Source organism: Ranitomeya variabilis, chromosome 2, assembly GCF_051348905.1.
Source record: "Ranitomeya variabilis isolate aRanVar5 chromosome 2, aRanVar5.hap1, whole genome shotgun sequence".
NCBI lineage: Eukaryota > Metazoa > Chordata > Amphibia > Anura > Dendrobatidae > Ranitomeya > Ranitomeya variabilis.
This window is the reverse complement of record NC_135233.1, coordinates 334,312,424-334,340,109: the sequence shown is the minus strand read 5'-3', so window position 1 is coordinate 334,340,109 and position 27,686 is coordinate 334,312,424. Positions and strand designations below refer to the sequence as shown.

The 27,686-nt window shown below is 45.6% G+C and overlaps 1 protein-coding gene across 2 annotated transcripts in view; it reads right to left on the bottom strand.

The window, feature by feature from the left end:
- Window positions 1–19,087: 19,087 nt before the first annotated feature.
- The window catches only part of FRMD7 (FERM domain containing 7), a 78,083-nt gene continuing 69,484 nt past the window's right edge, over window positions 19,088–27,686 (bottom strand). The window contains exons 9-12 of one of the 2 annotated variants that reach the window (XM_077285348.1): window positions 22,232–22,395; window positions 20,883–20,951; window positions 20,734–20,809; window positions 19,088–20,518 (exon numbers count right to left, since the gene is read on the bottom strand). In XM_077285348.1, the coding sequence (XP_077141463.1) occupies window positions 19,427–20,518; window positions 20,734–20,809; window positions 20,883–20,951; window positions 22,232–22,395 (1,401 nt within the window). In that variant the 3' untranslated portion in view covers window positions 19,088–19,426. The remainder of the gene's footprint in view (window positions 20,519–20,733; window positions 20,810–20,882; window positions 20,952–22,231; window positions 22,396–27,686) is intronic. The other variant, XM_077285349.1, reaches the window with a different exon arrangement.

Sequence of the window (27,686 nt, the reverse complement as noted above, 5' to 3'; positions counted from 1 at the left end):
GATTATGTGTGGTGATGTGTTGGGGGCGGGATTATGTGTGGTGATGTGGGGGGGGCAGGATTGTGTGTGGTAATGTGGTGGGGGGGCGGGATTGTGTGTGGTAATGTGATGGGGCGGGATTGTGTGGTAATGGGGTGGGGGGCAGGATTATGTGTGGTGTTGTGTTGGGGGGCGGGATTATGTGTGGTGATGTGGTGGGGGGCGGGATTGTGTGTGGTGATGTGGGAGGGTGGGATTGTGTGTGGTAATGTGGTGAGGGGTGGGATTTGTGTGGTAATGTGGTGGGGGCGGGATTGTGTGTGGTGATGTGGTGGTGGGCGGAGCTACTGTGCAGGGGGCGGGATTAGCGAGTAATCACGATGCCTCTTATATATATAGATATATATATATATATATATATACACTAGCTGGTGGCCCGATTCTAACGCATCGGGTATTCTAGAATATGTATGTATGTATGTATGTACGTCGCGCTGTGAGTGGGGGTTAAATTCCGCGCCAATATTGCTGATTGGTCATGCCCGGCTGGCCGATCAGCGAAACGTGCTTCAAATCTGGCGCCAATTCGCGACTGGACAGCGCCTGTCCCTGATTGGTCGTGGCCGGCCGGGCACAACCAATGATCGAAGCAGTGTTTAAATACCGCGTCAATTCGCAGCTGGACTGCATCTGTCGCTGATTGGTCGCAGGATGTCGGGGGTTCGGGGCGCTAGATGTTGGGGGATTGGGGTGCAGGATATAGTACAGCCACGTAGTATATAGCACAGCCACGTAGTATATATTACAGCCCGTAGTATATAGCACAGCCACATAGTATATAGCACAGCCACGTAGTATATAGCACAGCCACGTAGTATATAGCACAGCCACGTAGTATATAGCACAGCCACATAGTATATAGCACACCTCGTGGTATATAGCAGCCACGTAGTATATAGCAGCCACGTAGTATATACACACAGCCCACGCAGTATATAACACTGCCCACATAGTATATATCAGTCATGCAGTATATAACACAGCCCACGTAGTATATAGCAGTGTGGGCACTATATCTCTGTTAAAAAAAAAAAAAAACTAAAATAAAAAATAGTTATATACTCACCCCGTCGGCCGGCTGGCCGCGACCAATCAGCGGTTTGGGATTTCCGTGACAGACAGACAAACAGACAGACAGACAAACAGACGGAACGCATCGGGTATTCTAGAATATGTATGTAGTTTATTTATGAAGTTTTCAGAATAATGCAATTTATACACAGGATTCGGCTGGCCGGGCGCAACCAAATAGCGAAGCATGGTTCAAATTCCGTGCCAATTCGCGGCCAGACTGCGCCTGTCGCTGATTGCTCGCGGCTGGGCGTGACCAATCAGTGAAGCCAGGGCCTGCTCCAGGTTTTTGAGGGCTCCGGGCGAAAGTCTCAGTGGGCCCCCCTCTTTAACACATACCATGATTCATGATGCACAGATACAGCAGAGAAATATAGCACAGCCAAGTAGCATACAGCCCACGTAGTATATAACACAATTCACGTAGCATATAGCACAGCCCATGTAGTATATAGCACAGCCCACGTAGAATATAACATAGCCCACGTAGTATATAGCACAGCCCACGTAGTATATAACAGCCCACGTAGTATAGTAGTATATAGCACAGATCACGTAGTATATAGCACAGCCCCCATAGTATATAGCACAGATACGTAGTATATTGCCCAGCCACGTAATATATTGCACAGCCACGTAGTATATAGCACAGAGATGTAGTATATAACACAGCCCATGCTGTATATAACACAGGCCACGTAGTATAGAGCACAGCAATGTAGTATATTGCCCAGCCACGTAGTATTTAGTACAGAGACGCAGTATATAACACAGCTCATGCAGTATATAACACAGTCCATGTAGTATAGAGCACAGTGATGTAGTATATTGCCCAGCCACATAGTATATAGCACAGCCCACGTAGTATATAGCACAGAGATGTAGTATATAACAGCCCATGCAGTATCTAGCACAGCTCATGTAGTATATAGCAATGTGGGAACCATATCCCTGTTAAAAAAAAGAATTAAAAAATATACTCACCTTCCGTCGGCCCCCGGATCCAGCCCAGGCGTTTACCGCTGCTCCTCGCGACGCTCTGGTCCCAAGAATGCATTGCGGTCTCGCGAGACCGCTACGTCATCATCTCGCGAGACCGCAATGCATGGACCGTGGCGTCGCGAGGAGCAGCAGGAAAAGGCGACGGAAGGTGAGAATATAATGATTTTTTATTTTGTTTATTATTTTTAATATTAGATCTTTTTACTATTGATGCTGCATAGGCAGCATCAATAGTAAAACGTTGGTCACACAGGGTTAATAGCAGCGTTAACGGACTGCGTTACACCATAGCATAACGCGGTGTAACGCAGCCATTAACCCTGTGTGAGCACTGACTGGAGGGGGCACTGACAGAGTAGGAAGGGGCGAATTCGCGGCCGGACTGTGCCCGTCGCTGATTGGTCAGCGACGCGGGATTTCCGTGACAGACAGACAAACAGATAGAAGTGACCCTTAGACGATTATATATACAGATATATTTATGTGTGTGTGTATATGTATTGTAGCATGGCTAAAGGGTGTCTAATCGATGGGAGGTATATATCACAGAGAAGGCTTGTCTCTTTTTTTTCCTTCTGTGGTCAGCTTGCTGTGGCTCGGTGAGGTCACGAAATTTGCTGTCGTTCGGTGGGGTCACGAAGGTGACAAGCGGCTTGCTGTGGATCAGCGGGTCCACGAAGGTGACAAGCAGCTTGCTGTGGATCGGCGGGTCCACGAAGTTTGGAGTGCAGAGCCTTGTAAAGTGTAGCTGCAGTTGCAGCAAAGAGAGAGAGAGAAAAAAAAAAGAGACATTGCTGGTTTAATGTGTGCAGACTCTTAAAGGACCAGAGTCACATTGGTGTGCTGTGCGAACTGGGGCCTGAGAGTGCTGTGGGAAGTCCACGGGGTGTACCCCAGAGTGGGGTGGTGTCCCTAAGAGTGGGGTGGAGTCCCAAAAACGGAGCAGTGCCCAAATTATTATGGTTGGCCAAAAAGGGGCTGCGTCTCAAAAGGGGGTAGTTGCCCAAAAGGGGGTGGAGTCCCAAAAAGGGGTGGTGGCCCTAAAGGAGAAAATGGTCCACAAGGGGGTGGTAACCCAAAAGGGGGTGGAATCAAGAAGGGGCGGCAACCCAAATAGGGGTGGCGGCCCAAAAAGGGGAGGCGGTGAATGCGCTGATGGACTGTTGCCGGGTTCAGTGTTCGAACAGCGCATGTTCAGAATGTTGTACTGACTTTTCGTCTTGACAAGATGTCAGAGTTGTTCTGTAGAAGTCAATGGAGTGTGCGTGACTGGACTTCTGGACTCAGGGAGCCTGGTGACGCTGGTGAGCGCCACACTCCCTGTCTATCTGATTCCCGGAAGGAGGATGGAAGCCCACTGCGTTCATGGGGTCGCTAGGGATTATTCGGTGTCCAGGGTAATCATTGAGACGCCCACTGTTATTGCCAGCCATGATGTACCTGTAGTCCCAGACTTGCCATTCCCTGTTGTAATAGGCCAGGACTTTGAAAGGTTTTGGGACTTGTGGGAGGAAAGGGGAGTGTCTGATTGCTCAGAACAGAGTCTGAGTGACCCTAAGGGAGCCTCACCACAACAGGAGGCTGTAGTGATTCCGAGTGGTGTGATGTGTAAAGAGAAAGTAGTGCCACCTAATGTCAATAGTCCAGAGTTACGGGTGACTGGAAGAAAGTGTGGGTCTGACACCTGTTTAAGTGGGGACTTGCTGTTCCAGGATGAGAGGGGGTGACTCCTATCCAGACTGTGACTCAAGCGCAAAGGGAAAAGAGTGCAGTAAGGAGGAGCCCAGTAAAAATCACAAATCTTCATCTCGTCGCGGGGGACGCAAAAAGACGGGACAGGTTACGCCCTCTGAGAAGAGAGATGATGAGGAAGAGACAGGGTCAGTTACAGATCAGGTTACTGTCTTTGATAAGGAGGTCACTTTACCTCTGAGAAATCCCAACACAGAGGTAGGGCTGGAATTAAAACAGACCTGTGGTAGTCCCATATCTGCAATGCCCGGAAAGAGTGAAGTGGCTCAGTATGATGAAGTACGTGATGCTGAAGAGATGGAGAACTCTGAAGTTACCAAGATTCCAGAGGTACCGAAGAGTAAACAGACAGAGAGCCCAGGAGGGACCATAGAGGTGGTTGCGGAAACAGGTGGAACTCTGAAGAGGCAGAGTGTGGGTGGGCAAGAGCCCCCGTCTGAAAATCTAATTAGAGAATTGGTGGTGCAACATGTGCTGGCCAAAAGAGAGCAGGACCATGAGATAGAGCTGCTTAAAGAGACAGTCGAGCAAGAAAGGGTCCTGAGTAGTGTTGAGCATTCCGATACCGCAAGTATCGGCCGATATTTGCTGTATCGGAATTCCGATACCGAGATCCGATATTTTTGTGGTATCGGGTATCGGTATCGAAACAACATTAATGTGTAAAATAAAGAATTAAAATAAAAAATATTGCTATACTCACCTCTCCGACGCAGCCTGGACCTCACCGAGGGAACCGGCAGCGTTCTTTGCTTAAAATGCGCGCTTTTCCTTCCTTCCGTGACGTCACGGCTTCTGATTGGTCGCGTGCCGCCCATGTGGCCGCGACGCGACCAATCACAGCAAGCCGTGACGTAATTTTCAGGTCCTGCTAGGCATTCAGTATTTTAAAATTACGTTCCGGCTTTGTGATTGGTCGCGTCGCGGTCACATGGGCGACGCGACCAATCACAAGCCGTGACGTCACGGGAGGCTGGACACGCGCGCATTTTAAAATGCGCGCGTGTCCTGCCTCCCGTGACGTCCCAGCTTGTGATTGGTCGCGTCGCCCATGTGGCCGCGACGCGACCAATCACAGCAAGCCGTGACGTAATTTTAGGTCCTTCAGGATTTTAAAATTACGTTCTGGCTTGTGATTGGTCGCGTCGCGGTCACATGGGCGACGCGACCAATCACAAGCTGTGACGTCACGGGAGGCAGGACAAGCGCGCATTTTAAAATGCGCGCGTGTCCAGCCTCCCGTGACGTCACGGCTTGTGATTGGTCGCGTCGCCCATGTGACCGCGACGCGACCAATCACAAAGCCGGAACGTAATTTTAAAATCCTGAAGGACCTGAAATTACGTCACGGCTTGCTGTGATTGGTCGCGTCGCGGCCACATGGGCGGCACGCGACCAATCACAAGCCGGGACTTCACGTAAGGAAGTAAACGCGCGAATTTTAAGCAAACAACGCTGCCAGTTCCCTCGGTGAGGTCCAGGCTGCGTCGGAGAGGTGAGTATAGCAATATTTTTTATTTTAATTCTTTCTTTTACACATTAATATGGATCCCAGGGCCTGAAGGAGAGTTTCCTCTCCTTCAGACCCTGGGAACCATCAGGGATACCGTCCGATACTTGAGTCCCATTGACTTGTACTGGTATCGGTATCGGATTGGATCCGATACTTTGCCGGTATCGGCCGATACTTTCCGATACCGATACTTTCAAGTATCGGACGGTATCGCTCAACACTAGTCCTGAGACTGGCGATTGAGCACAGAGTGGATGAGCTGGAGAAGGAAGTCTCTGAACTCAGAGGTCACCTATCAGCGTGTCAGGCCATGAATAGGGCCATATTGAAAGATATGGATGTGCTCAGAATGGCTCAAGAAAAACATCAGCAGGAGCTTCTCCAGAGAGAGGAGGAACGTCGCTGCCTGGCAGAGGAGTTGCCAATGCCCATTTTGGCGAAGGCTCAAGCGGAAGAAAAGATTGAGGAAGAGTTCGTGCTAAAAGCGGAACAAGAGAGTCACCCGGTCGTGACAGAGGTCTTGGTGGAAAGGTCAGAGGCAAAAAGGGAGCCGTCTGTCTTTGAAGAGAGTGAGACCCTGCTCTTCAAGACCGTAATTGATGTACCTGAAGAGGTGCAAGAAGCCTGTACCGGTGAAGGTGTGCATGAGGCATTTAGAAAGGCAGTAGAGGCGTGTAGTGTGCACTGGGCGCCTGAGACTCATCAACTGGTCATACTTTCGTCTAGAGAAGTCACAGTGAAGCGGGTGGCTGTCCTGAGAGAGATGCATCTACAATGCCTCCGCACAAAACAAATGATCACGTTGAAGAATGAGGAAGCCGCTCGACGTCTGGAGCTAGCGAGAGAAGCTCAAAATCGGCTTGGCTTGGTGGAAGACATCATTCTGGTACCCAGAAATTTGGTGGGAAAAGTCATCGGGAGGCTTGGCCGAGTGATGCAGGAGATTGTAAATAGGTCAGGTGTGAAGAGACTGAGGGTTCTGGGTGATGACGAGGCCCAGGTCGTGGGTGAAGATGAGATGGTTCCGTTCCTTGTTGTTGGATCCATGGAGAGTCTTGAAAATATCCGGATGCTCCTGGGGTATCGCATGAGTTATCTAATAGAATTTGAGCAGCTAAGGCTACTTTCACACTGGCGTTTTCTGCAATACGTCGCAATGCGTCGTTTTGCCGAAAAAACGCATCCTGCAAAAGTGCTTGCAGGATGCGGGTTTTTTTGCATTGACTTACATTAGCGACGCATTGCCACACGTCGCAACCGTCGTGCGACGGTTGCGCCGTGTTGTGGCGGACCGTTGGGACCAAAAAACGCTACATGTAACTTTTTTGCTCCCGACGGTCCGCTTTTTCCGACCGCGCATGCGCGGCCGGAACTCCGCCCCCACCTCCCCGCACTTCCCCGCACCTCACAATGGGGCAGCGGATGCGCTGGAAAAATGCATCCGCTGCCCCCGTTGTGCGGCGGAGACACAACGCTAGCGTCGGGAACGTCGGCCCGACGCTAGTGTGAAAGTAGCCTAAGACGTGAGAGGGAGCAGGTCAGTATAGAGCTGCGGGAATTGGCAAACAGATTGCCACCACCTTCAACTTGCGGTATAGAGAGACAAAGAGGTTCTCTAAAGATTCGAAGTCCCCAAGCTAACAGAGGATATAGAGATACAGGGAAGAACTGCTCTTCAGCCAATAAAGACCATGGGAGAAGGTGGCCTGATGAAACAGGTAGAAGCAGTGGTGCCTCAGTTAGCTCAGGGTTAAGTGACCTCAGCAGGAGATCCTGTAGCAGACGAGGTGACAAGGGTTCAATAACAGGCCCTGACTTAGACAGACGGTTTGACTGTCAGGGACGACTGAGAGGGGTCTCTAGTCGGTTAAGGACAAGTGCCAAGCCCCACAGCTTTAGGCAGAGGGGGGAGGTATGTAGCATGGCTAAAGGGTGTCTAATCGATGGGAGGTATGTATCACAGAGAAGGCTTGTCGCTGTGATGTGACCCGGAGTGTTTTCTTTAATGCTCATAAAGTAATAAGGAATTGTGTAGTATATTTGGGTCCGGGTTACGTGTAGCTATGAGAGATGGGAGGGTCTGGCTACTCATATACCTCACCTGTTATGACCCCAATGGCAGAGGGTCTCAGGAATAAATACCAAGTCTGCAAACATAAAAAACCAGCTCATAGGGCAGTGGTAACTGGGCTGACCATATATCTAATCCTAGCACCACAAATAGAAGTAGCCGGGGAACGTGCCTACGTTGGTTCTAGACGTCTCGCGCCAGCCGGAGAACTAACTAACCCTAGAAGGGAAAAGAAAAGACCTTTCTTGCCTCCAGAGAAAAGACCCCCAAAGTTGGATACAAGCCCCCAACAAATAATAACGGTGAGGCAAGAGGAAAAGACAAACATAAGAATGAGCTAGGTATTTAGCAAAGAGAGGCCCACTAGCTAATAGCAGAATATAGTAAGATGACTTATATGGTCAGCAAAAACCCTATCAAAATATCCACGCTGGATATTCAAAAACCCCCGAACCATCTAACGGCCGGGGGGAGAACACCAGCCCCCTAGAGCTTCCAGCAAAGTCAGAAATCACATTTAGTACAAGCTGGACAAAAATAGAAGCAAAGCAAGTAACTCAAAAAACAAAGAAGCAGGACTTAGCTTAATTTTGCAAGAGCCGGACCAGCAGACAGGAGCAACAGAAGGATCTGATTACAACGATGCCAGGCACTGGACTAAGAATCCAGGAAGTTTATATAGCGACACCCCTGGACTAACGACCCAGGTGAGTGCCAAACTGAAGAAAGACAATCCCAGAGTCATATCACTAGTGACCACAAGAGGGAGCCAAAAGGTCTAATTCACAACAGTACCCCCCCCTTAAGGAGGGGTCACCGAACCCTCACCAAGACCACCAGGACGATCAGGATGAGCAGCGTGAAAGGCACGAACTAAATCGGCCGCATGCACATCAGAGGCAACCACCCAGGAATTATCCTCCTGACCATAGCCCTTCCACTTGACCAGATACTGAAGCCTCCGCCTGGAGAGACGAGAATCCAAGATCTTCTCCACCACGTACTCCAACTCGCCCTCAACCAACACCGGAGCAGGAGGCTCAACAGAAGGAACCACAGGTACAACGTACCGCCGCAACAAAGACCTATGGAACACGTTGTGAATGGCAAACGACACCGGAAGATCCAAGCGAAAGGACACAGGATTAAGGATTTCCAATATCTTGTAAGGACCGATGAAGCGAGGCTTAAATTTAGGAGAGGAGACCTTCATAGGAACAAATCGAGAAGACAGCCATACCAAATCCCCAACACGAAGTCGGGGACCCACACCGCGGCGGCGGTTGGCAAAACGCTGAGCCTTCTCTTGTGACAACTTTAAGTTGTCCACCACATGATTCCAGATCTGCTGCAACCTATCCACCACAGAATCCACCCCAGGACAATCAGAAGGCTCCACATGTCCCGAGGAAAAACGAGGATGGAAACCAGAGTTACAGAAAAATGGCGAAACCAATGTAGCGGAACTAGCCCGATTATTAAGGGCAAACTCAGCCAACGGCAAGAAGGTCACCCAATCATCCTGATCCGCAGAAACAAAACACCTCAAATAAGCCTCCAGAGTCTGATTAGTTCGCTCCGTTTGTCCATTAGTCTGAGGATGAAAGGCAGACAAAAACGACAACTCAATGCCCATCCTAGCACAAAAGGATCGCCAGAACCTGGAAACAAACTGGGATCCTCTGTCAGACACAATATTCTCAGGAATGCCGTGTAAACGAACCACATTCTGAAAGAACACAGGAACCAAATCGGAAGAGGAAGGCAGCTTAGGCAAAGGCACCAAATGGACCATCTTAGAAAAGCGATCACATACCACCCAGATGACAGACATGCCCTGAGACACCGGGAGATCTGAAATGAAATCCATGGAAATGTGTGTCCAAGGCCTCTTCGGGACAGGCAAGGGCAAGAGCAACCCGCTGGCACGAGAACAGCAAGGCTTAGCTCGAGCACAAGTCCCACAGGACTGCACAAACGACCGCACATCCCGTGACAAGGAAGGCCACCAAAAGGACCTAGCCACCAGATCTCTGGTGCCAAAAATTCCCGGATGCCCTGCCAACACCGAGGAATGAACCTCGGAAATGACTCTGCTGGTCCACTTATCAGGAACAAACAGTCTGTCAGGTGGACAAGAGTCAGGTCTACCAGCCTGAAATCTCTGCAACACACGTCGCAAATCCGGAGAAATGGCTGACAAGATAACTCCCTCTTTAAGAATACCAACTGGTTCTGCGACTCCCGGAGAGTCAGGCACAAAGCTCCTTGAAAGAGCATCAGCCTTTACATTCTTTGAACCTGGTAAATACGAGACCACAAAGTCAAAACGGGAGAAAAACAATGACCAGCGGGCCTGTCTAGGATTCAGGCGTTTAGCAGACTCGAGATACATCAAATTTTTGTGATCAGTCAAGACCACCACACGATGCTTAGCACCCTCGAGCCAATGACGCCACTCCTCAAATGCCCACTTCATGGCCAGCAACTCCCGATTGCCAACATCATAATTCCGCTCAGCAGGCGAAAACTTCCTCGAGAAAAAGGCACAAGGTCTCATCACAGTGCAACCAAGACCTCTCTGCGACAAAACTGCCCCTGCCCCAATCTCAGAAGCATCCACTTCAACCTGAAAGGGAAGTGAGACATCAGGCTGGCACAAAACAGGCGCCAAAGTAAACCGGCGCTTCAACTCCTGGAAAGCCTCCACGGCTGCAGGAGCCCAGTTAGCAACATCAGAACCCTTCCTGGTCATATCCGTCAAAGGTTTAACAATGCTAGAAAAATTAGCAATAAAACGACGGTAGAAGTTAGCAAAACCCAAGAACTTCTGAAGACTCTTAACTGACGTGGGTTGAGTCCAATCATGAATAGCTCGGACCTTGACTGGGTCCATCTCCACCGCAGAAGGGGAAAAAATAAACCCCAAAAAGGGAACCTTCTGTACTCCAAAGAGACACTTTGAGCCCTTAACAAATAAAGCATTCTCACGCAAAACCTGAAACACCATCCTGACCTGCTCTACATGCGAGTCCCAGTCATCAGAAAAAAACAGAATATCATCCAGATAAACGATCATAAATTTATCCAGATACTTCCGGAAAATATCATGCATAAAGGACTGAAACACTGAAGGAGCATTAGAGAGCCCAAAAGGCATCACCAAGTACTCAAAATGACCTTCGGGCGTATTAAATGCGGTTTTCCATTCATCTCCTCGCTTAATGCGCACAAGGTTGTACGCACCACGAAGATCTATCTTGGTGAACCACTTGGCACCTTTAATTCGGGCAAACAAGTCTGACAACAGAGGCAAAGGATACTGAAATTTAACAGTGATTTTATTCAAAAGCCGATAGTCAATACAAGGTCTCAAAGATCCGTCCTTCTTGGCCACAAAAAAAAATCCCGCACCAAGAGGGGAAGAGAAAGGACGGATATGCCCCTTCTCCAGAGATTCCTTGACATAAGAACGCATTGCGGCATGCTCAGGTACAGACAGATTAAATAGTCTTCCCTTAGGAAATTTGCTACCTGGAATCAAATCTATGGCACAGTCACAGTCCCTATGAGGAGGCAAAGCACTGGACCTGGACTCGCTGAACACATCCTGATAATCAGACAAATACTCAGGAACTTCCGAAGGAGTAGAGGAAGCAATAGACACCGGCGGGGAATCACCATGAATACCCTGACAGCCCCAACTTGACACAGACATTGCCTTCCAATCCAAGACTGGATTATGAATCTGTAACCATGGCAAACCCAAAACGACCAAATCATGCATCTTATGCAGAACAAGAAAACGAATCACCTCCCGATGTTCAGGAGTCATGCACATGGTTACCTGTGTCCAAAACTGCGGTTTATTTTCCGCCAATGGCGTAGCATCAATACCCCTCAGAGGGATAGGATTAACCAACGGCTCAAGAACAAAACCACAGCGCTTGGCAAATGACAGATCCATAAGACTCAGGGCAGCACCTGAATCCACAAACGCCATAACAGGGTAAGAGGATAATGAGCAAATTAAAGTCACAGACAAAATAAATTTAGGTTGCAAATTACCAATGGCGACAGGACTAACAACCCTTGTTAGGCGTTTAGAGCATGCTGATATAACGTGTAGAATCACCACAGTAAAAACACAACCCATTCTGACGTCTATGATTTTTCCGCTCATTTCTGGTCTGAATTCTATCACATTGCATCAAATCAGGTGCTTGTTTAGACAACACTACCAGAGGATTAGCGGTTTTGCGCTCCCGCAAACGCCGGTCAATTTGAATAGCCAGCGCCATGGAATCATTAAGACTTGTAGGAATGGAGAAACCCACCATCACATTCTTAATGGCTTCAGAAAGGCCATTTCTGAAATTTGCGGCCAGAGCACACTCATTCCACTGAGTAAGCACGGACCATTTCCGAAATTTTTGGCAATACACTTCAGCTTCATCCTGGCCCTGAGAAATAGCCAGCAAGGCTTTTTCTGCCTGAACCTCAAGATTGGGTTCCTCGTACAGCAATCCGAGCGCCAGAAAAAATGCATCAATATTTGCCAATGCCGGATCTCCTGGCGCTAGCGAGAAAGCCCAATCCTGCGGGTCGCCCCGTAAAAAAGAGATAACAATTTTAACTTGCTGAGCTGAGTCTCCAGATGAACGGGGTCTCAGAGATAGAAACAATTTACAATTATCCCTGAAATTCCTAAACTTAAATCGGTCTCCAGAAAACAGTTCAGGAATAGGTATTTTAGGTTCAGACATAGAACTACTGGTAACAAAATCTTGTATGCTTTGCACACGAGCTGCAAGCTGGTCCTCACTTGTAATCAAGGTCTGGACATTCATGTCTGCAGCAAGCTCCAGCCACTCAGAGGTAAAGGGGAGGAAGAGAGGGAAAAAAAAAAAAAAAAAAAAAACAACTCAGAATTTCCTTTCTTATTATCCCACTTCTGCAATGCATTAAACATTCAATATAGGCCTGGCATACTGTTATGACCCCAATGGCAGAGGGTCTCAGGAATAAATACCAAGTCTGCAAACATAAAAAACCAGCTCATAGGGCAGTGGTAACTGGGCTGACCATATATCTAATCCTAGCACCACAAATAGAAGTAGCCGGGGAACGTGCCTACGTTGGTTCTAGACGTCTCGCGCCAGCCGGAGAACTAACTAACCCTAGAAGGGAAAAGAAAAGACCTTTCTTGCCTCCAGAGAAAAGACCCCCAAAGTTGGATACAAGCCCCCAACAAATAATAACGGTGAGGCAAGAGGAAAAGACAAACATAAGAATGAGCTAGGTATTTAGCAAAGAGAGGCCCACTAGCTAATAGCAGAATATAGTAAGATGACTTATATGGTCAGCAAAAACCCTATCAAAATATCCACGCTGGATATTCAAGAACCCCCGAACCGTCTAACGGCCGGGGGGAGAACACCAGCCCCCTAGAGCTTCCAGCAAAGTCAGAAATCACATTTAGTACAAGCTGGACAAAAATAGAAGCAAAGCAAGTAACTCAAAAAACAAAGAAGCAGGACTTAGCTTAATTTTGCAAGAGCCGGACCAGCAGACAGGAGCAACAGAAGGATCTGATTACAACGATGCCAGGCACTGGACTAAGGATCCAGGAAGTTTATATAGCGACACCCCTGGACTAACGACCCAGGTGAGTGCCAAACTGAAGAAAGACAATCCCAGAGTCATATCACTAGTGACCTCAAGAGGGAGCCAAAAGGTCTAATTCACAACACTCACCCCTGGGTAAGGGGCATAACCATGCCTGTCTATGTTTGTTTCAGGACCTGTGGTGATGTCAGGACCACATGTCTAATCATGTGATGGGTTACTGGGTGTGGTTTCAGGCTACATAATGGAGGTGTGTTTGGCACATGGGTGTGAGTGTGGGAGTCTGTCATGGTGGACAGATTTCCATGTGTCCAGGGTGGACAATACAGACAGGAGTCTGTGTGTGTGGAGGGGCAAGCCTCCACAGTGTGTTAAGGCTTCAGGACTGAGCCTGAAGGAACAGACATTTGTTTCCCTATGCCTGAGCCAAAGGCTATATGTACGGACTGTTATCTTTTTTTTTTTGCTGCCTTGCTGGTTTATGGAGCAAATAAACCTGTCAACTTTTAAAGGAACGTGTCTCCTGCGTGTCAGCCGTTGCACCTGAGCGAGTGAATCCCTACAGTATGTATGTGTGTGTGTGTATGTGTGTGTGTGTGTGTGTGTGTGTGTGTGTGTGTGTATACACACACACACATATATATATACAGTACGGACCTTCTCATTTAAAGATTTTTCTGTATTTTCATGACTATGAATATTGTAAATTCACAATGAAGGCATCAAAACTATGAATTAACACATGTGGAATTATATACTTAACAAAAAAGTGTGAAACAACTGAAATGATGTCTTATATTCTAGGTTCTTCAAAGTAGCCACCTTTTGCTTTGATGACTGCTTTGCACACTCTTGGCATTCTCTTGATGAGCTTCAAGAGGTAGTCACCGGTAATGGTTTTCAGTTCACAGGTGTGCCCTGTCAGGTTTAATAAGTGGGATTTCTTGCCTTCTAAATGGGGTTGGGACCATCAGTTGTGTTGAACAGAAGTCTGGTGGATACACAGCTGATAGTCCTACTGACTAGACTGTTAGAATTTGTATTATGGCAAGAAAAAAGCAGCTAAGTAAAGAAAAATGAGTGGCCATCATTACTTTAAGAAATGAAGATCAGTCAGTCTGAAAAATTGGGAAAACTTTGAAAGTGTCCCCAAGTGCAGTGGCAAAAACCATCAAGCGCTACAAAGAAACTGGCTCACATGAGGACCGCCCCAGGAAAGGAAGACCAAGAGTCACCTCTGCTTCTGAGGATAAGTTTATCCGAGTCACCAGCCTCAGAAATCGCAGGTTAACAGCACCTTAGATTAGAGACCAGGTCAATGCCACACAGAGTTCTAGCAGCAGACACATCTCTACAACAACTCGTTCATCAGCACTTGGGACCGGAGTTTGTGGCTGCATGTATTTCTATGCAGTCGCGCACTCCGGTCCCGAGTGCCGGCAGCAGTGTCGGGTATTGATGCGCGAGTTTCTCGCATTACACTCGCAAGTGTGACCCAGGCCTAATTGTGATAAAAGTGGTGGAGTCTTTATTGGCCCATGTGGCAACGTTTCAGATCAATAACAGAACATTTTTCTCGGATATAAAATTGAAATAATAATAATAATAAAGAGTCCACTGCTTAAAGGGATTGTCTCCAACTATGACAACCTAGTCTTAAACTAAATGTTTGGCCCGGATAAAATAATAAAGCCTATACTCACCTCCCGCGCCGTTCCCACAGTGGCTGTGATGACTCCCTGGGGCTCTGATGTGGTGTTGTGACACGTGATGCCCGGTGCCAAACAACGCTGCAGTCACTGTCTCCGCTTTTGGACAAACTAAACATGAAGCGGAAGTTCAGGATGAGCTGCTTGATCCCGGACTTCTTCATGTGCAGGGTCGGTGCTGGAGGAGGCAAGAGTGGAGCATTGCTGCAGGCCGCAGGTTGGGATGACGGGGTGTTCGGATGTGCGGCGCACTGCTGTGGGTGTTCGCTGCTGGGGGGGCGCTGCTGACATTTTGTGAAAGGCCAGAGACCCGCAGTTGGATGATTTCCTATGGGGTGGACTCCGGGAAAATGGCTGCCGGGGGTGGAGCATGAGCAGACGGAGATCTCGGCACCAAAATCTCGGGAGATGAGATTTCAGCGCTGAGCTGAAATGCAGGGGCTCTGGCCTTTCACAAAATGTCGGCAGAGTTCCCGCAGCGGCGTGCCGCACATCAGAACACCCCCTCATCCCAGCCTGCAGTGACCCTGGGACCCTGCTCCACAGCGGCCGGAAAGGTATATCCGCATTATAAGACGCACCCCCATTTTCCCCAAAAATTTTGGGTAAAAAAAGTGTGTCTTATAATCCGAAAAATAAGGTGTATATATATATATATATATATATATATATATATATATATATATATATATATATATATATATATATATATATATATATATATATATAACCTGCTTGGTGTAAATCTAAGAATCTGTATATATGTACACTGCTTAGTACCACTCCTCCAGTGCTGTATATATTTGCTGCACAGTACCTCGCCTCCTGTCCTGTATATATACGCTGCACAGTACCTCGCCTCCTGTCCTGTATATATACACTGCACAGTACTACTTCTCCTGTCCTGTATATATACGCTGCACAGTACCTCGCCTCCTGTCCTGTATATATACACTGCACAGCACCACTCCTCCTGTCCTGTATATATACACTGCACAGCACCACTCCTCCTGTCCTGTATATATACACTGCACAGTACCACTCCTCCTGTCCTGTATATATACATATATACGCTGCACAGTACCTCGCCTCCTGTCCTGTATATATACACTGCACAGTACTACTCCTCCTGTCCTGTATATATACACTGCACAGCACCACTCCTCCTGTCCTGTATATATACACTGCACAGCACCACTCCTCCTGTCCTGTATATATACACTGCACAGCACCTCTCCTCCTGTCCTGTATATATACACTGCACAGTACCACTCCTCCTGTCCTGTATATATACGCTGCACAGTACCACTTCTCCTGTCCTGTATATGCAATTAAGTCCATATATATTTGGACAGAGACAACATTTTTCTAATTTTGGTTATAGACATTACCACAATGAATTTTAAACAAAACAACTCAGATGAAGTTGAAGTTCAGACTTTCAGCTTTCATTTGAGGGTATCCACATTAAAATTGGATGAAGGGTTTAGGCGTTTCAGCTCCTTTACATGTGCCACCCTGTTTTTAAAGGGACCAAAAGTAATTGGACAATTTACTCCAAGGCTATTTCATGGACAGGTGTGGGCAATCCCTTCGTTATGTCATTCTCAATTAAGCAGATAAAAGGCCTGGAGTTGATTTGAGGTGTGGTGCTTGCATTTGGAAGGTTTTGCTGTGAAGTAAACATGCGGTCAAAGGAGCTCTCCATGCAGGTGAAACAAGCCATCCTTAAGCTGCGAAAACAGAAAAAACCCATCCGAGAAATTGCTACAATATTAGGAGTGGCAAAATCTACAGTTTGGTACATCCTGAGAAAAAGAAAGAAAGAAAGCACTGGTGAACTCATCAATGCAAAAAGACCTGGGCGCCCACGGAAGACAACAGTGGTGGATGATCGCAGAATAATCTCCATGGTGAAGAGAAACCCCTTCACAACAGCCAACCAAGTGACCAACACTCTCCAGGAGGTCGGCGTATCAATATCCAAATCTACCATAAAGAGAAGACTGCATGAAAGTAAATACAGAGGGTTCACTGCACGGTACAAGCCACTCATAAGCATCAAGAATAAAAAGCTAGACTGGACTTTGCTAAAAAACATCTAAAAAAGCCAGCACAGTTCTGGAAGAACGTTCTTTAGACAGATGAAACCAAGATCAACCTCTACCAGAATGATGGAAAGAGAAAAGTATGGCGAAGGCGTGGTACAGCTCATGATCCAAAGCATACCACATCATCTGTAAAACACGGCGGAGGCAGTGTGATGGCTTGGGCATGCATGGCTGCCAGTGGCACTGGGTCACTAGTATTTATTGATGATGTGACACAGGACAGAAGCAGCCAAATTAATTCTGAGGTATTCAGAGACATACTGTGTGCTCAGATCCAGCCAAATGCAGCAAAACTGATTGGTCGTCGTTTCATACTACAGATGGACAATGACCCAAAACATAAAGCCAAAGCAACCCAGGAGTTTATTAAAGCAAAGAAGTGGAATATTCTTGAATGGCCAAGTCAGTCACCTGATCTCAACCCAATTGAGCATGCATTTCACTTGTTATAGACTAAACTTCAGACAGAAAGGCCCACAAACAAACAGCAACTGAAAACCATTGCAGTGGAGGCCTGGCAGAGCATCAAAAAGGAGGAAACACAGCGTCTGGTGATGTCCATGAGTTCAAGACTTCAGGCAGTCATTGCCAACAAAGGGTTTTCAACCAAGTACTAGAAATGAACATTTTATTTAAAATTATTTAATCTGTCCAATTACTTTTGGTCCCTTTAAAAATAGGGTGGCACATGTTAATGAGCTGAAACTCCTAAACCCTTCATCCAATTTTAATGTGGATAGCCTCAAATGAAAGCTGAAAGTCTGAACTTCAACTGCATCTGAATTGTTTTGTTTAAAATTCATTGTGGTAATGTCTATAACCAAAATTAGAAAAATGTTGTCTCTGTCCAAATATATATGGACTTAACTGTATACGCTGCACAGTACCACGTCTCCTGTCCTGTGTATATACGCTGCACTGTACCACTTCTCCTGTCCTGTATATATACGCTGCACAGTACCACTTCTCCTGTCCTGTATATATATTATACACCGCACAGTACCACTCCTCCTGCCCTGTATATATACACGGCACAGTACCACTTTTCCTGTCCTGTATATATACCCTGCTCAGTACCACTTTTCCTGTCCTGTATATATACACTGCACAGTACCACTTCTCCTGTCCTGTATATATACACCGCACAGTACCACTCCTCCTGCCCTGTATATATACACTGCACAGTACCACTTTTCCTGTCCTGTATATATACCCTGCTCAGTACCACTTTTCCTGTGCTGTATATATACTTAATATTTCTCTTAAGTATCGGCACATGTGACCGCCAGTCCCTGCAGGAAGGCTCAGGCTGAGACACTGCACGCTACTTAAGGGCAATGAATACTCACTGCTCTCTGCGATGAACAGTCCCAGCATGCAGAGCACTGAGTATTTCGGCAACTGCCCTTCGGCTTGCAAGCAGCGCATGACGTCCCTGCTATGCGCTGCTTACAAGCATAAAGCAGCTGCTGGCATCAGAACAAGATGCTGCGAGGGAGTGCTGGGAAGGTAAGTGTAATGGTTTGGTTTTTGTAACCTTTTCTAATGGGGCCATGTATGCCAGGATAAGGAAAGAATGGGACCAATCATCAGGATAAGGATGGGACCATGCATACCAGGACTGGGATGGGGGCCAATCATAACAAGTAAAGGATGGAGCCCTGCATACCAGGATAGGGATGGGGCCATGCATATTTAGACGAGATGGGGACCCTGCATACCAGTATAGGGATGAGGAGGCCATGCCTACCAGGCCAGGGATGAGAGGATCATATTTACCAGGATAGGGGACATTAAGTACAGAATTGACCACATTTTTTGCTTCAGTTTTTTTTCCCCTAATTTCATCCTCTAAAACCTAGGTGCGTCTTATAGTCCGAAAAATACGGTGCATAAATTGGATAACCCATTTAAATGGATTATGCCAAGTAATCCCCTATCCCAAGACTTATGTAGTCGTTGGGGTCCGAGCGCTGGGACCCCCATGATGCCGAGAACTGGTGCTCTAAAGAAGCAGTCGATCGTGTGCACTGCAGCGGCTTTCACACATGGCTCTTCAAATAACACCTTTAAGAGGAGTGTTTGAAAGGCCCAACAAAGTATAGCAAAATCCACTAATCGGGTGTGGGGGAGTGTTATAGTATGTGGGCTGGTGGGGTTTGTGTGGCAGGGCTGCTTTTTTTTTTTTTTTGTCCCAGTCCGGCCCTGATTGTATGACCTATAAGTCTCCTAACACTGGCTTAGCGCTCTTCGCAAGGAGAAATGTTCTCCCTTAGATCTCTGGTTAAAACTTTGTAAACCTGTATTAGTAAGTATGGCCTTTTTTCAGCGATGTTTTGATGCCCTTCTAGTTGATGGTGTATTTCGAAATTTTGTTAACTGACCAGACCAGCAGAATTGGTAATGCAGCTCTGTAATGTGGACGAGTGCAAATGTGAGTAAAGCAATATATTTACCAAGTTTCTCAACTTTGTACATAGATTATTTCTAGATATATGTGAAAAATGATGGTCAAAGTAGGATGTAGAGTTTAGGTATGAAAATGCTTCCACTCTTGCTTAGGCTTCCTGCTTTCCCATGCATGGATATTAAAGGGGAGGTCTTCCTCTTCTTCTAGTTGAAGGCTGCCTGAGGACAATCTGACTCTCGCCATGGGATGTCTTATATTTTTCCCAAATACAGCATAGTAATATGGATTTATAATCTCTGATTCTGAGTCACTCGATTCAGTCCCACTGTATACATATCTTTCTGTGACTTGTGGACCTTTCTTTGAGTTTGATGCAGGAGGACGTGGTGGTAATGGTGGTGGTGGAAGAGGTAATGGAGGAAGCTGATGAGGTAGGGGGTTCCTTGAGACACTCGATGTTCTACTAAGTATGGGGTAGGGACCTAGAGGTCTGAATTCTGAAGCTTGGGGAAAACCTTCAGATTTCATGTCTGAATGACTCAAAGATCTCTTGGGATAAGATTCTTGATCATCTTCTGCATTTGTTATGTATGTTTCTACCTGCGATCCCATGCCTGAACTATTTTTGCAACTGGTCCGAGGGTAAACTGGTTGATGATATTCCTTTAACCTAGTGGCACTTGGACTCCTATCCGCTGGTTGTCCTGCAAAAAGTTTAGATTGGCTAGTAAGTCTTATAATTTCCTCAACTACTGCGGCTGTCTGAGCTGGTATTGGCGATATACCATCGGTGTAGCAATATATGCTTGGAGGGCTTTTATAGAACTTCTGTCTTGCTGTAGGACCCATATCGATATACGTCCTTGGTGATGCAGGAACTGTCTCCCTCATGCTGCCTTCAGAAGAACTTTTACGATTCCCCAAAAAATGATTAGTTTCCTCATAACAAGACAATGGTCTCCTGTATGGACGCTCTTGTGACAACCCACTGGCTATGTCACCATAGCTGCACCCAGGGAATGAAGAGCTACTTTTTGAAGGCTGCAAAGACACTTGTTCCAGCACCTCCGGTTTTGGGTGCTCCATCTCTGAAGTAAAAATGACTTCAATGGCCGAGTTTCTTCGATGCCTGTCTAGAACTGGATCCCAGCCCACGCTGTTTACACTCCTGGAGCATGGTCTGCTGGTGTATAGTAGGCGCAAGTCATTGGGCTGGAAAATGGTCAGAAAGACATGGTCAGTAAGACATTATCAATATCCATTTAGTGATTCACAAATATTATGTTACTATTTGGTATAGTGCTCCTTAGTTCTATAGGTGAGGTAGTGAGTTTGAAGACCACATTGCATCTGCTATTGCCAGCATTAAACTAAAGATGAAGTATAGAAGTAGATGTGGATTTGTATACATTTTAGGGATGCGTTACCTGTTTGGCCACTTCGGTCAGGAGGTCAGGGGAAGATCTGCATTGTCTTTCATGAAGGTTTGCTTGTAAATGTTTTCTGGAATTGCAGTAGACAAATTTGTTGTAAAGTACATTTACCGATACGTGACTTTTAGATATGAAAAACTTACCTTTCAAAGGGAAGATTCTTTGCTTTTCCTTTAGTCCACGAATCAATCAACTGCTTTTGGGTTCTTCCACTGAAGATGAAATGAAAGAGAACATAGGGGCGAATTCATAAAGACTGGCATTGTTCAAGCCGGTCTTGATGAGGGAAGGGACGCCATGTAATGAAACAGGTGCATCTTAATGAATCAGATGTCTCAGATGCCTCCTTGTGCCTCAGCACAAATTTTACTCCAATCAAGGACTGATGTAACATTTGTGGCAAAAGGCACGCCACAGCTTGACAGGAATTTGACAAGCACATGTTGTTGTGCCCCTGTCACTCCCCAACTCCACCAATTTTGGTGGATATGGTAGAAACCGGAGTGAAAATGCCAAGTCACAAAAATTCTTGCACAACTTAGTTGCCTTGTAGCTTGCGAGCAGGGACCTCACCCCTAATGTCACTGTTTAAATTGTCTTAACTTGTATTGAATTTATTGTCTGCACATGTCCCCGCTTAATTGTAAAGTGCTGCGGAATATGTTGGCACTATATAAATAAAAATTATTATTATGTTGTGCAAACAATTTGAGACTTTTCAAAGCAATTTATGCTAGAAATCTGGTAAAATCCGTTTGAATCTAAGCCATGGTGTTTAGCGCAGTATTCATCACGTAGATACTTATGCACATGACACTTGACTAGTGTCATGTTTTAAAGGGGTTGTCTTATCTTGTCTTCTGGAGTGCACTGTTCCCTTGCCTCACGGTTTCCTGCTCTTGGGTGGTGGGGGTACACCTGTTTGACAGTTCAGACAAACTGTGCTCTCTCCAAGGCAACTTTGCATAAGGGGACTGGATCTAGCCTGGATTAGGAGCTAATAGTGCACTCCAATGATGTAGCCAGCTTCAGAGCAGCACTTACAAGCTATAGGAAACAGTTTGTGTGCACTGCATTTGTTTGGTCACCACAGCCAGACCGCAGCAGTGGCCAGTAACGTACGCAAGGAGCAGTAAATAACATATAAAATCCCTACGATCTTGAGAATGTAGAGGATTGTTAATAAGTAAATTGCTAATTTTAAAATTTAAAGGACTGGAGAATAAGATTTTAAGAATTCTCAAGCATAGAATCCATAAATAGTTCTGTGGTACAGCAATGAGCTTTATGGAGCCTTTGCAATTTTTTTTTACAAATAATATTTACTGAGATTATAATATCTTGCTCCAAGTAGAAGAAATTACTTTTGAAAACTCACCATCAATTTATATCAGACCCCAACATTCACTTTTTCCTTTATTTCAAATTTTATTATGACGATTCTAGAATGAAATTGTTATTTTCCAGTAACTCTAGACTAATTGTCTTTTACCTGTATCGGAAGTTCGAGCCTTTACTGCAGAGGAATGGTCTTGGCTTACATTTGGGTTCTTCAGATAGGCGGAAGAAGGCATGATACTCCACACAAGTTTTCCAAAAGGTTTTACAGACATCTCGACTTACCATGGTGAACTCTAAAGTGTCTTTACACAAGGTCTATAAAAGACAAGATACAAGAAAATGAAGACGTGATTGCAAAAAGATCTGATCCTCTACATGCTAGTGAAGAAAATGTTTGCAGTTTATAATTTTTCTATTTTTATTGTACCAGAATGGAATGACTTGTCTTGTAGAGTGAAGTATGAGGGATGGAAAGAGCAGCAGTCTGAGCTTCTAATGATTAAGGAGGTGGAGATCTGACTTGGGTGCTTTAACACTGCATTTTGGCACCTGTTCGCTGGTCATGTCAGGTCTTATGTCCGTGCCCCTATGCAAAATGGGATTCGGGCTCCGAAGGGGCCATAGACTATAATGGTGCCGACAGAGTGAATATGTGCTATGTCGTGCATCATTTTCATGACCGGACACTGCACATGACCGGAAGTGCAGAACATGGCATTAGTCAAAGATGGCAGGGACTAGACAAAGACCTAATAAGCATTGGAAAAGCAGAGCTTATAAATACCTTTTTTAAAAAATATGGATTTAAGTGAATAACATTATAAAGGGCTGGTTAGACAGGGAATTTAGTAATACAGTGGCATGTAAACGTTTGAGCACCCCTGGTCAAAATTACTGTTATTGTGAATAGTTAAGCAAGTTGAAAATAAAATGATCTCTAACAGGCCTAAAGTTAAAGATGACACATTTCTTATGTATTTTATGCAAAAATATATATTTTTTCATCGTTTACATTTTAAAAATTACAAAAAGGGAAATGGGCCAAAGCAAAAGTTTTGGCACCCTGCATGGTTAGTACCTAGCAGCACCCCCTTTTGAAAATATCACAGCTTGTTAATGATTTTTGTAGCCAGACAAGAGTCTTTCAATTCTTGATTGAGGGATTTTCATCCATTCTTCCTTGGAAAATTCTTCCAGTTCTGTGAGATTCCTGGGTTGTCTTGCATGCACTGCTATTTTGAGGTCTAGCCACAGATTTTCAATGATGTTCAGATCAGGAGACTGTAAACTGCCATTTTAAAACCTTCAGCTTGTGACTTTGAGGTAGTGTATTGTGGATTTTGACGTGTGTTTAGGATCATTATCCATTTGTACAAACCATCCTCGTTTCAACATGATCTTTTCTACAGAAGGTATTATGTTTGCATCAAGAATTTGTTGAAATTTCATTAAAATAACTCTTCCCTCTACCAGTGAAATGTTCCCATTGATTGCAACACAACCCCAAAGCATGATTGATCTTCCCCTATGCTTAATGGTTAGCGAGATGTTCTTTTTAAATTCTTTTTCTTTCTCCACACATACTTTTGATCATTGTGGGCAAAGAGTTCTATTTTAACCTGTTCGGTCCACAGGACTTGTTTTCAAAATGCATCAGGCTTTTACTTCTGAAGCGTATGTCTGACACTGAATTTTATGGTGAGGACGCAGAAGAGGTTTTCTTCTGATGATTCTTCCATGAGGGCCATATTTGTGCAGGTGTCTCTGAACAGTAGAACAACGTGCCATAACTCCAAAGCCTGCTAAATCTTTCTGAAGGTCTTTTGCAGTTAAGCAGGGGTTCTGATTTACCTCTCTAGCAATTCTACGAGCAGCTCTCGCTGAAATTTTGCTTGGTCTTCCAGACCTTATCTTGACCATCGCTTTTCCTTTTAACTGCCATTTCTTAATTACATTTCGAACTAAGAAAAGGGCAACTTGAAAACACTTTGCTATCTTCCTATATCTTTCTCCTGCTTTGTGGGACTCCCCCATTTTCATATTCTGAGTGCTAGGCAGCTGCTTAGAAGAACCCATGTATGATGAACCCGCACTTTGCCACCCCACCTGATTTTATTATTATGTCAGAAGGATCACATAATGCGGTCTCCCCACTATCACCAACGTGACGTTCTGCACCCCCTGCGGACACCTAAGGTCAGCTTGGCACAGTTTTATACAGACACACCCTGTCCACATGGGCTCAGGGAGGCGCCGGGAAGTAAGAAGTTGTTGCCTATGCAGTCATTGACCTGGCACAAAACTTGCTCACAACCTGGACAGGCTGAGAGGCCCATTTCACTAGCACCAGGGAAACAGCGGTTGGTCTGCCCAGTAGGACTACCATCAGTTCCTCATTAGATATAAGCCCGGTCCATTAATGGGATTATATCAGGCCAGAATTAACCCGTGAGCATAATAAGTTAAGTGGAGAAACTGTCGTGTGGATTTGTGGATCGTGATAAAAGAGCAGCGCAAGGTTAAATTATATATTTTGTCACCTTAAGGGCACACTAGACAATACACTATATACACAATGGTTATGCATATACAAAGGTCAAATATGCAAATACAAATAGTGGTAGAACAAAAGATATAAGCAGATGGATCATGTCAATTATTGAGTTGATGTTAGGTCATGTGTGCCCCGGGCCGCAGGGGCATGGGCCAGCAGCTGGTTCCTCATTTCTTCATAGCACGTTACTCGACGTGACACCCACTTTCAAAGTGAACAGCAAGCATAAGAGACCACATGGCCTTACACTAGCCTTTATCTCCTTTGGGTCATTCCCCTGCTGCCCTCTGGGCTGAACCTAAATCTCTCCCCTTGCCTCTTGCAGCTAAAAACTCCCAAATCGAAAATGGGTCATAACTCCTTAATGGACGGTCCTAGAAAGGTGCTTTTGGTGCCATCGGATGTGGCCGGGCCCCTGCTACATGTTGAGATCAAACACAGCTTTGCTACCTGGCTCCTACTAGCCATTCTACTTATCTCCTCATCCTGTGATGCTATAACGGGATGAGACCCAGGAAGGTGTTCGGTCTGGTCCAGAGATCTCGAAGATGTAACCAGTGTGTGACCAGGAAGTACAATAAGTCCATATTCTCCTTATGAAATCATAGCTGACTGAACAAAGCAGTTAAACCTCATGGTATCTATTTTGCAAGCTAGCCTTTAGTTCTGAGCTTAACTGATTCCTAGTGTGAGACAGTAGTGTAGCTACCGGGGGAGCAGAGGGGGCGGTCACCCGGGTCCACCTGGAGCTACACTACTGTAACTGTATCGGCATACACAGCATGCCAATACAGTTACATTCTGCAGCAGAGCAGTGAGAATCGATCTCCCTGCACTGCCACCTGGCCGCTATGGGGCCCTTGAGCATGAGAGGAGTCCGGTGCTAGCAGTGGGCTGCCTGCCCGTCATCGCAAGTTCAACTGTATTGGCTGGATGCCGATACAGTTGACCGCATTGATGAGTGGGATTACTAATGGAGAGGTGTCTATAATCCTATAGTTATATTGTAAATAAAGACACAGCCAGAATAAAGTCTTTTATTTGAAATAAAACACTTTTACATTTTTATTTACAAATAACACAGTTATACTCACCTAACGCCTAATTTCACTGAATCCCTCATCTCCTGTAATAAAGAAAAAATAAAAAGAAACCATGTCACTCACCTGTCTGTCATTCTGTCCCACACCATAATCCATGTCTGGGGGATAAACAGTTTTCAACCTGGACGGTGCCAAGATGCGACCGTCCAGGCAGAGAACCACTGATGAATGAGCTGCTCGAGCACAGCATAAGTGACCAATGGTGACGTCTTGGAGGTTACCGGAGGTCACTGAGGCTGCGTTCCCAGCCAGGCTGAACTGTGGTAACCTTGGTGAGATCCTGGCTAGCACTGTGAGAAAGTTTCAAGGTGCAGAGGCGAGTTCACCGGTAGAATTTCACTGCGGTGAACCCGCCTCTGCATCACGGTGCTAGCGGTGATCTCACCGCAGATCAGCCCGGCTGGGAACGCAGCTTCACTGACCTGCGGTAACCATGATGATGTCACCATTAGTCAATGATGCTGCGCTAGCAGCAGCTCATTCACCAGTGGTTCTCATCCTGGACGGTCGCAACTTGGCACCGTCCAGGTTTAAAACGGTTTATTCCCCAGACATGGATTACAGTGTGGCACAGAACGACGGACAGGTAAGGGATATTGTTGTTTTTTATTTTTGTTTTATTACAGGAGACGAGAGATTCAGTGGAATTAGGTGTAAGGTGAGTATAACTGTTTATTTTTAAATAAGTGTTTTGTTTTATTTGAAATAAAGGACTTTATTCTGGCTGTGTTTATTTACCAGATAACTATAGGATAAGTAATGAAGAGGCGTCTTATAGACGCCTCTCCATTACTAAGCCATGGGCTTGATGTCACCGGACAATACAAAGGTAACATTAACCCCACAAATATGAATCCCACTTGTCACTGCTACAGGGCAAGTGGGAAGAGCCTGGAAAAGAGCCAGATTTGGCGCATCTCATAGATGCGCCTTTTCTGGGTGGCTGCGGGCTTCTATTTTTAGGCTGGGGGCCAATATACATGGCCCCTTACCAGCCGAAAAATACCAGCCCCCAGCTGTCTGCTTTAGCAATACTGATTGTCAAAAATGAAGGGGGGGGGGGCATTTTTTAAAATTAGTTATAAAATTAATTTAAAAATACAGTTTCTTGATAACAAGCCTTGCTGAAGCTGACAGCTGAGGGTTGCAGCCCGCAGCTGTGATTTTTGCCTGGCTGGTTATCAATAATACAGGGGAACTATTATTTAAATGATTTATTTACAGCGCAGGCACCGGCTGATGAATACTCCCATCAGTCGCTCCTGCTCTCACTGTTATTAGCAGACACCACTGACCGGAGGTAAACTTTATACCTCCGATCACAGCTGCGCACTCATGCTGTCATTTGGGAACCACGGCTGTTTGACCATCGGTGATAATTTTACTGACGATCAGAAGCGGCGTTTGCCGTGTCATCATGCACATGACAGCGTGACAAACACCCGGTGTTCAGGGGGCCAAACCCGAACAGTAACACAAACTTTCTGGTGAAGTCCGTGTTCAGTGTCTGTGATTGAACTCAGCTCATTATCGCCTTCACCATCATGTCAATTTGCATTTTTGCATTTTCATTTTTCCTTCCCATCTTCCCAGAGCAATAACTCTTTTTTATTTTTCTATCCACATAGACATATGAGTGTGTTGTACTTTTCAATGACCTCATTCATTTTAACACATAGTGTACTGGTAAATGAGGAAAACAAATTCCAAGTGGGTTGAAATGGTGAAAAAAAGCAATTCTGATATATTCTTTGGGAATTGTTTTTACGGTGTAAATGTTGTGGTAAAAATGACCTCAAAATTTGATTCTCCTCATTAGTACAATTACGATGATACCAGACACGTCCAGTTTTTTTATTATATTAGTGGTGAAAAAAAATCAGTTTGCAAAAAAAAATTTTTTTAGGGTTGTCACAATTTTCCAAGAGCCGTTACATTCAAATTTTTCA